Here is a 9,155-nt window from a genome sequence, read left to right on the forward strand (position 1 = left end):
ACGGACACCTGTCCAGAGGGGGTGCGGGTTGCAGGTGGGAGCTTAGTCAGTCAAGCTGAAAATAAACGTGCGGTGACACCACCGTGCCCAGCCCGGCAGCCGCCTCCCCTGGCTCCCGCTGAGGTCACCTGGGCTCACAGCTCCGCTCTGCTGTTGTAAGTTCTGTGATCTCAGGCGAAGCACGTACATTCTCCGAGCTGGTTTTCAGCCTCACGCGGGCCGAGGGCACCTGTCCCCTGCTGCTGCTTGGCCAGCGAGCGGCTGGACTGAGGTAAAGATACGGTTTCAAGGACTCTGCAAACAGGAACATCTAGTGTGAGGCCACCGACCCCCTGTTTGAAAGTTAAGGCGGGAGAGAACAGAACCGAGCAGCAGACAGCAGCCCCGTGAGGACCGCGCCACACGCGGGGCACAAAGCGCGTTGACGGCACCATCCCGAGCGTTCCCGTCCCCGAGCGACAGCTGGCTGGTTTAGCGTTGCCGACATGTTTATCCTTCATGCGTTTTTAAGCCAGGCATTGTAACTGTGACGACTTTGTCTCAGCACAGGTCCACCTCTCCAGGACCCAGGGGCTGGCCTTCTGTACACCTGTACCGCCAGTCCGGGGGGCGGGGTGACAAGGCGGCTCTGTCACCAGAGAGGGGCAGCTGGGAGCCACAACCAGCTCACACCCACCACAGCTGGGGGTGGACACCCAGGCCACACAAGGGATCCTGGGCGGACACTGAAGGCTGCTTCTCCAGGAGGCAGGTGCATGTGTACAGAACCATCTTTCATGGACAGTCTAGAATGCCGCCGGCTTTCGTGACAGTCCCCATCGTCACCGCCTCCCAGGCCCCCGACCGCGGTCACACCTGCCCTCTGGGGCGTCTCACCCTGTGTCCTCTCTGTACTTTAGGCCCACGTGGCCCCAGAGAGCCGAGGGTCGGGGTGGGGGTGGGGGGTCTGCAACCTGACTGTCTCACTCCTCGTCCGAAGCTAGAGGCACAGGGTTCCCGAAGCAGGTGCCGGCCGGGGCTGGGCCTGGCTCCGCAGGGGACTTAGGAGCCTGGCTTGAAAAGAGTGGGCAAGTAACTTAAGCGCCGTCCTGGATCCACACCGCAGCCTGCCACTCTCACAACCGGGCTTCGAGCAGGTGTTCGTTACTTCCTCTTTGTGCACATGAGGCCCTGGAGGCTCATTCTGGAACCTCCAAGGTCACGGGGAAAGGGCGGGAGCCCGCCCAGGCCCCCGGAGGCCGACCCCTGGAAGCCCAGGCGCGGGACTGGGCAGAGCAGGACACAGTGATGGCGGGCGGCGGTGACCTCAGTGTGTCGGCTCTCCTGGGAGCCCCTGAGAGGGGACGGCTCTGGCCCCCAGCGATGGTGCCGTGTCCTTAGCTCCTTTGCTCCCAACACTGTTTACTGAGCCTCTACTTACTGAGATGGCGGAAGGACCCGGACCGGAACCCGGGTGTCCAGACTCCACTTCCGGGGTACGTTTGGGAGGATCTCACCGCTTACCCTAGAATTCAGACCAGTGAACGACAAGTGTCACCAATATCGACCCGGCACTTTGCCCTCCTAAGCGTCTGATTCATTAGACAGAAAGGCGAGATTCCGCGTGCCCTGAAAGGCTCCAGGCGCGAAGGTATGCGGCAGGCAGGGCAGGAAAGCGGGCGCCGTGGCCTGTCACCGCGGGGCGGCAACAGCCGGGAGGGGCGCAAGCTCTCTGCTGGGCCGGGCTCACGGCGACCGTGCGGGGTGACCCTACCTGTGCTTTCCTTCCAGGCCCACTCCTCCGTGGAAAGAGCCAGCTTGGTTGGTGGAGTGAGATTAAAAACCATCCCTTCAGATGACAAGTTTGCCATGACTGCTTCTGCCCTGCAGGAGGCCCTGGGGAAGGACAAGGCCGCTGGCCTGATTCCTTTCTTTGTAAGTTCAACAGACGTGCTGCCTAGGTGCCCCTGGGGGCATCTGAGCCTGGCCCGGGCCTGGGGGAGGGTCCGGGGGCCAGGCCACTTTCCAGGCTGCTCGGTGGCTGTCAGCCTGCTTCTCCCTGACGAAGGCTGGAGGGAGAGTCTGTTTATTTTCCCTTCGGCTGCGCTCATCTCAGAACTAAGCGGAGAAGCCAAGCCTGCAGGATTCTGCTCAGGTGAGACGCCTCGTTTCTGCTTCCTCTTAAAGTGATGCCGTGTGATCTGACTGTGGCGGTTCTTTGTGCCCTGGCAGATGCTCTGTCATGAGGAGCGTATAAGGCACATGGCAGCATGTGGCGCCAGGTGTGGTGGCAGATAAGCAGGGTGTCACCTGGCTGCACATCGGAACCACGGGAGCTTGGAGAAGTTCTGATGCCCAGGCCTGGTCCCAATTCCATTGTGTGAATCAGCCTCTAGGGACAGTTCCCTGCAGCTCGAGGTCCGCATGTGTGCCCAGGACTGGGAAACGCTGCTCACATGGGCACTTGTCATTCCCTGGGGTTCCCAGCTGTCAGAGCCATCCAGCTTTGACAGACAGCAAAGGTGCAGAGACATCGAAGATCACAGGACATTCGAGGAAACGCAACCGATCTGTCTTAAATGGGCAGCCAAGGGACCTAGGAGCTGGGGACGGAGGCCGGCTGGCTGGCCCAGGGGGCAGCTGGAGCCCTAACTCACATCTGGGGGTTGTCAGCCTGCACGTGCGCTGTAACTCCAGGCTTAATTCTGAGGTGCGTGCAGCCTTCATTATGTGCTCAGAGGGGTTGCAGGCCCCTCACAGTTTGAGCCCTCCACTGAAAGCAAGGGGTGCGTGTGGCAGGTTTGAACCTGGAAGGCTGTCTCTGCCCTCCACAGACTCCTGGGGCTGTGACAGCCTCCCTGCTTCCTCCCAACAGTGTGCCATCCCCTTGAGAAAGTCAGGCGACAGGGCCCGCGGGGATGTAGCTAATCAGAGCAGGCGGGTCCCAGGTAGGAGGCAAAGGAGAAGGCTCTGGAAGGGAGTGGGGTCTGGCAGCGGGAGCGGCACAGGCTCTCAGAGGTGGGGCGCCTGCCTGCATGCCCCCACCCTCCCCCTGAACAAATGTGATTATGCCTTTGCAGTGTGGCTGAAATCAGGTTAGTGTCACCGAGCTGAGCCAGGGTAATCGGACTCGAGCCGAGCAGCTGCTTGGTGTCAAAGCGGCTTCTGAGAATTCAGGACGAGCTGACTCGCAGCCATCCAGAACGTGCTGGGCGTGCGGGGCCAGCCCAGCACTTCTCAGGGGGAGCCCAGCTGCCCCCGCCCTACCAGCTCCCCTTGTTGGCTGCACGGTCAGAAGGGACTCTGGCAAGGCCCAGAGTGCTGGGCTCTTTAACTGGCAGGACACAAGAGTTGACCACGCCTGGTCACCCCCTCGGCATGCTCCTGCCTCTCTGTGTGTCCTTGACTCACCTCTGGAGTCTCACTGGGGTCCGTGTAAAGTAGGGATCACAACCTAGTCTAACTCATGAGGTCGTTGTGATGACTGAACGTGATATCTGCAAAGCCCAGGCCTCAGAGGAGGCGCTCAGGAAATGCCACCTCCTCTTAGTTCCAAGTGAGGCCACGCCCAGGACTAGGCAAGATTTGTTGTTTTAATAAAATGCTCCATGCCCAAAGAAAAAACATCAATAATTACATAAAAATCTAAGAATAAAGGTTTATATTAACCAAAATCTCATCCTAGGACAAAAAATATTGCTATTTGGCCAACACCATTCCAAGCATGCATGGACAGAAAACAGTTTTAAGGAGGGGATATTTAATATTCATATAATTTAAAAACGTTATTAATTTTGTTCGATTAGAATTTAACTGAGGAAAACAAGATGAAAGGGGGCACCGCTGAGTGACAGACCGTCGTTTCTAAGAGGCTCTTAAAACAGAAAACAAATGATAAGCAATATCAAGACGGCTGAATCATCCTGTGGTTTTTTTTTTTAACTACATAATTTTTACTATTCTTTTAACTACAGAGACAAAGCATTTAAAAAGTGCCACCTACAGAGCCGGGTGCCATAGACAAAGCGTTTTAGTTCTCAGTTACTATCAGGAAGAAAATGCAAATGCCAGAGAGAAACGCCACACTGACTTGAATTCCCACTTGGTGACCGTCCTGTCCAAAGGGAGCAGAGGGGAGAGGCTGAGCCTGGCCCCGGGGTGGGGGGGCGCCCACAGAGGTGTGCGGAGGGGCGTGGTGGGGCCCTGTGGACCAGGCAGCGACCACTCCGGTGCGTTTGTGTTTAAGTAGAAAACCCAAGCCCCGCGACCTCGCTGGGTGACAGACCGGGCCTCCGACGACTCTGGTCCTTTTGTCCCAAGTGCTTGGCTTAAATGGCCGTGTATTCATCGTGCCTTTTATGTTCTGTATTTCTGATGCTTTGACATCCGGGGCTTCGCTGACCCCGCAGGCCTGTGCACAGCACCGCCCCCCGCCCCCGATGGGGCTATCACACGCGGTCACCAGCCCCCTGCCCTGGTCACCCGGGGCCAGGGAGCAGGCAGCGAGGACAGCCCGACACCCCGCAGCAAACGGAAATAATTCCCGCCAGCCACTCCCCTAGGCCGCCCGCCTCGCCCACTCCCCCCACAGACAGCAGGTAGGGCCGCGTCCCCAGCGCATGATGACACGCTCGCGCTCGCTCAGAAGGCATCTTTAAGGGCTGTTGCCCACGTCACACTTGCTGGCGAACTCCTGGGGAGCATCTCCCTGTGAGGTCCATGTCCCTCTTGAGGAACAGCAGGTTCAGAAGGGAAAGTGACACTCCCAGCCAGACTCCCGGGAAGGGCTGAGCCGCCCCCAAGGCTGTTCTAGAAGATTCCACCATGTCCTAAGAGCGCCAGCCCTGTTGGGTGCACACCGCTGCCGGCGTGCGTGCTTGCTGTGCACACGTGCATACACACTCAGATATGCACACACACAGTCACACACAGACACACTCGCACACACAGACGCACACACAGACGAACCCACAGATCCGCACAGAAACGCACCTCCCCAAACTAAGAGGAAACCCAGACTTCCTACCTCACGGAAGGAACGGCCTGAATGGACGCGCTGTCGGCCAGCAGAGCCGGGGACGCTGGTGGCGGGGTGGGCTTTGTCTCTGGCCCTCGGCCCCACAGGGGTCATGCATGGCCCCCTCCAACCAGGCAGAGGTCCTGCCAGTGAGTCCGTGTCTCCTGACAGTGCCTGCTGCTTCCAGAGGCACGTTCCACCCCGCAGACGCCCCGAGCGCCTCATCCGCGGCCCTGGGCGGTGGTTGTGCATGCGGAGGTTTTGACCGTGACCCAAACATGGGGGCTTATGAGAACGTCTGCTCTTTACTCTCCAGGTGGTAGTGACCCTGGGGACCACACCCTGCTGCTCCTTTGATAGACTTTCGGAAGTGGGGCCCCTGTGTAAGTATCGCTTGCATCTTCTTCTGGGAAAGTTCTCGGTACTCGGCGCTCGGGGAATCTCGTACACCTTTCTCTTGGGTCTTTCTTCCGTCATAATAGTAACTTAATATTATAATACGTGTAATAGTATCATACAGAATCTTAAACAATATGTTACATATTAGTACGATATTATAATAGTAACATAACACTTAACATTGTGGTGGTTTGCCAGGCTCTCTTCATATTTGTAATAACGCAAATCTCATGAGCGTGAACTCCACAAACTCAGAGTTTGGGCAAATTGGACATGAACAGTGCTTAGCGATGCCAACGCACTATTAAAGACAAACAAATGAACAACGGTTCCAAGCAGTATAAAGTGACACGTGTGTGCATGGCTAAGTCGTTCTGTCATAGAGAACACACTCCTCAATCCCTAGTATCCACACTTCACCCAAGGGTCCTCTGCACAGATGACATGGGTGTCACCCGCACTTGAAGTCAGTCTCCCAGCATATCTGTTTTCAGCCTTCTTGAAATCACTGAATGTTGTTAAGCAAATTAGTTAAGGTGATTAAGCAAATCGATAGCAAAAAACTGGATTTCTCCAAAGAAGAAGCTGAGCTTCCCGTGCTTTACTGGGCCACTTCCTGCGCACACACGCATGCTTACACACAAACACACACACACATGTACACGCACACGGCACTGAGGTTTTCTCCCAGAGACTGGAATTTGTGTTTTTCAGAGGAGAACTGTGGGTAAGAGGTGGATTTTCAAGGCAGGGATTTCCTAGGCCTTCCCTCTTTTGGGGGCACCCACTCATGAACGACCATTGCTCTGTCCTCGGGCGTGACACTCCCGTGGAGCTGCTGCCCTGGGCAGGTGGAGCTAAGTCCCCAAAGTTGGGCGTTTCCTGGAGCCGGCCAGGCCCTCAGGCCACATGCTGTGGCTCGGCAGGTCACCTGCAAACCCTCGTGGGCCGAGCAGCTAGGCGACCCCTTTGACTCAGGTGTCAGGCTGAGGACTGGCTATCCGGACGGCGGCAGCTCACGTGACTCCGTGGCTATCAGTTTAGAGGGCCGAGGTCTTCTGCAGGGCAGAGCCCGCACGGCCCTGAGGGCCCCTGAGCCCCAGGGTGGGCTCCTCGCTGGAGCAGGGAGATGACAGCCTGTGGGAGGCGCCTGCCAGAGGCCAGGTGTCCTCCGCTCCGGTCAGGCTGCGGGCAGAGCTCGGTTTGCGATGTGTCTGGTGCTGACCGCGGAGGCCACCCTGGGACTGGCTGGGCTGCCGTGGTGGACACCCACCCTCTGGCCACCCCTGGAGTGGGCAGGAGGGTGGCCCAGACAGCCAGCCATGTGTGTTGCTGACAGCACATCACTCGCCGTCGGGAGAGGCGCCCCTTCACCGGCTCCCCCTCGGAGGACAGTTTCCTCCGACCTGAGGCTTTAGGAAAGGCGTTCGCTCAGCTCCTTCTGAAGCCATGGCCAGAGGCGGTTCCGGTTTGTCTGCCTGGCCTGAGGGGCTGGTTCCCTGGCGGGCTCTGCTGAGACGAGGCAGTTGGAAGTGCACACTGGGACTGCGAAGTGGGAGACTGAGGACAGGCCTCCCAGGGCACGTGGAAGGGGCGCCGGGGCGGCTGGACGGGGCGGTGCGGCCCGGCCTCCCAGGGCAGTGCTGGCAGCAGGAGGGAGGGTGGCATGGAGGCAGCCCCTGCCCCCTCGGGTGTGACCCTGCCAAGGCGGCCTTGCCTGGGTGCCGGGGGCCTTGGTCCTGGGCACGTAACTCCCATGCCCTGGCCTCGGGGGCTCGGTGGCCCGCAGTACTTGCAGGGGAGGGCAGGCTGTGCGGCCGGCCGGTCTCGCGACAGGGAGGCAGGGCCCGGGCGGCGGTCTGCGCCCCCGGTGGAAAGGACGAAAGCCCGTTCAGAGGCTCCTTCTGCAGGAGCTTTAGGCCGAGGTGTGGCCAGGGGGCACCCAGCCCTCAAAGACCACCCCGCTCTGACACCCATTCCAAGTTCAGGCTTTCCAAGACCCCCCTCGGGTTCGATAACGCGAAGGAGTCGCAGGACCCCTGGGAGCTAGCCGCTCACGGCTACAGTTTGTTCAGGGGACACGGCGTAGCATGCGGGCGGGGTGTCCAGACTCAGAGTCCTGGCCGTCCTCTCCGGGGTCACGGCCGCTGACTGCTGCTGTGTGACGATGTGCACCTCTGAGCCGGGGACACTAGCCCGAGGTGTCCGTGTCCGGAGTGCGCTGGGGCTCAGTCACGCACTGCCCGTGTGCCGGCCGGCCTCCAGGCCCTCCCGAAGGTCCGGCCAGTTCCTGTGGTCTCTACTCCTCCCAGAAGGCAGAATTGATGTGGCCTGGCCCAGGCCCCCGTCCCAAACCAAGTCATTGCATGGCTTGGGGGCCAAAGCCGGCCGGAGCAGCCTCGCGCCAGGTGCTCCAGGGCCTGGCGTCAGCTTGGGGAGCCGGGGGCAAAGGCCCGCCTCGGGCGAGTTGGTTCTTCGTGGCACACCTCCCTCTGACACCCCTCTTTCCTCCTGAGGCCCCTCGTCGTTCCCAACTCACCACCCCACGGGGCTCCAGTATGCTCTGGGCGACAGCCTGGGGCTCGGCCTCCAGCCCGCCCCCTCCCCGCGACTCGGGGCCAGATCTTCCCTCTGTCTGTCCTGGACGTCGGCCAGCGTGGATGGTCCCGGTGTCACTGTCTTACCACACGACCCTCTTGCGAGGGTGGCGCTGAGGAGGAGGGCATAGGCTGGGGACAAGAGAGCCCTTTCTTGAGCAGCCTCCGCAGCCCGGGGGGCCGCCCTGCTCCAAGACACCGTCTCCTGCCAGCGCGTCTGGGCCGCTGCTTCCCTGGGGACCCCCGTTTGTCCCAGGCTTGCACCCCTCCCAGCTCCCCGCCCATCCATGTGGGCTCCGCAGTGCCTGGGGTGACGAGTCCAAGCGAGGTGAGAAGCCCGACAGCTTCGCCCACAGACGGTCTCCAGGCCCCTCCCACCACAGGTCCCCATGGCAATGTCGTGTCCTCGGGACACTTTGGTCTCGATCTCAGGGCTTTGACCCCTCAACCCTGGAGACGGAACCGAATCAAGGCCTTGACATGCCCTGTGTGTTATCAGCAGAGCTCAGGACAGCTCGGCACCCAGCGCCGCATGACGGCTCGCCAGCCCCACATGTGGAAAAGCGAGCCCCAGACCCATCGGGTGGCACGTGCACCTGGCAGGTGCTGAGCGACCCCTGCCAGTGGTGCCCTGACCCGGCGTCCTCACCTGTGGGGGATGCCGCGCAGCCTCGAGACCTCCCACCTCCATGTTCCATGCCCGAGCTGTGCGGCCCCGGCTGGGGCGGGTGGCGGGGGAGAGGGGGCAGTGCAGTCACGATGGTCACAGTTATCTCTCACCAGCTCTGCAGTAGGTGTTGTGACAGGCACACTGTGTCATCTCCTTTGTCCCCAAGTCACGGTGCTTTTTCATCTGACATTGCTTGGAGGAGGGAGATAAGGCCACCAGACTGCCAGGCAGTTGGAGGCAGGAGCTGGACCCCGACCGTCCGAGCTGAGGGTGTGCATTAAACTGTCTCCCCTTCAGAGAAAGACGTGGCCCTTCCCACAAGGCTATTCACGGCAGGGGCCAAGGACGGCCTCCGGTGGTGTTCAGGGAATGGCGGAGCCTCAAGTGGGAGGGCCCGGGACAGACAGACCCTGCGGCTTGTCTATGCCCTTATGCGAGTGAGGTTTGTGGGGAAGGACTTGAGAACTGTGAGGGGGTGGGGGGCTCCAGGCGG

The 9,155-nt window shown here is 60.0% G+C and overlaps 1 protein-coding gene across 1 annotated transcript in view; it reads left to right on the forward strand.

Annotated features, from left to right (window-relative positions):
- Positions 1 to 9,155, forward strand: part of DDC (dopa decarboxylase) — a 37,202-nt gene that overhangs the window by 10,802 nt on the left and 17,245 nt on the right. Inside the window, exons 5-6 of the mRNA XM_025046946.1 lie at positions 1,771 to 1,914; positions 5,313 to 5,379. Of these exons, the coding sequence (XP_024902714.1) occupies positions 1,771 to 1,914; positions 5,313 to 5,379 (211 nt within the window). The remainder of the gene's footprint in view (positions 1 to 1,770; positions 1,915 to 5,312; positions 5,380 to 9,155) is intronic.

Source organism: Pteropus alecto, unplaced genomic scaffold, assembly GCF_000325575.1.
Source record: "Pteropus alecto unplaced genomic scaffold, ASM32557v1 scaffold21, whole genome shotgun sequence".
Classification (NCBI taxonomy): domain Eukaryota; kingdom Metazoa; phylum Chordata; class Mammalia; order Chiroptera; family Pteropodidae; genus Pteropus; species Pteropus alecto.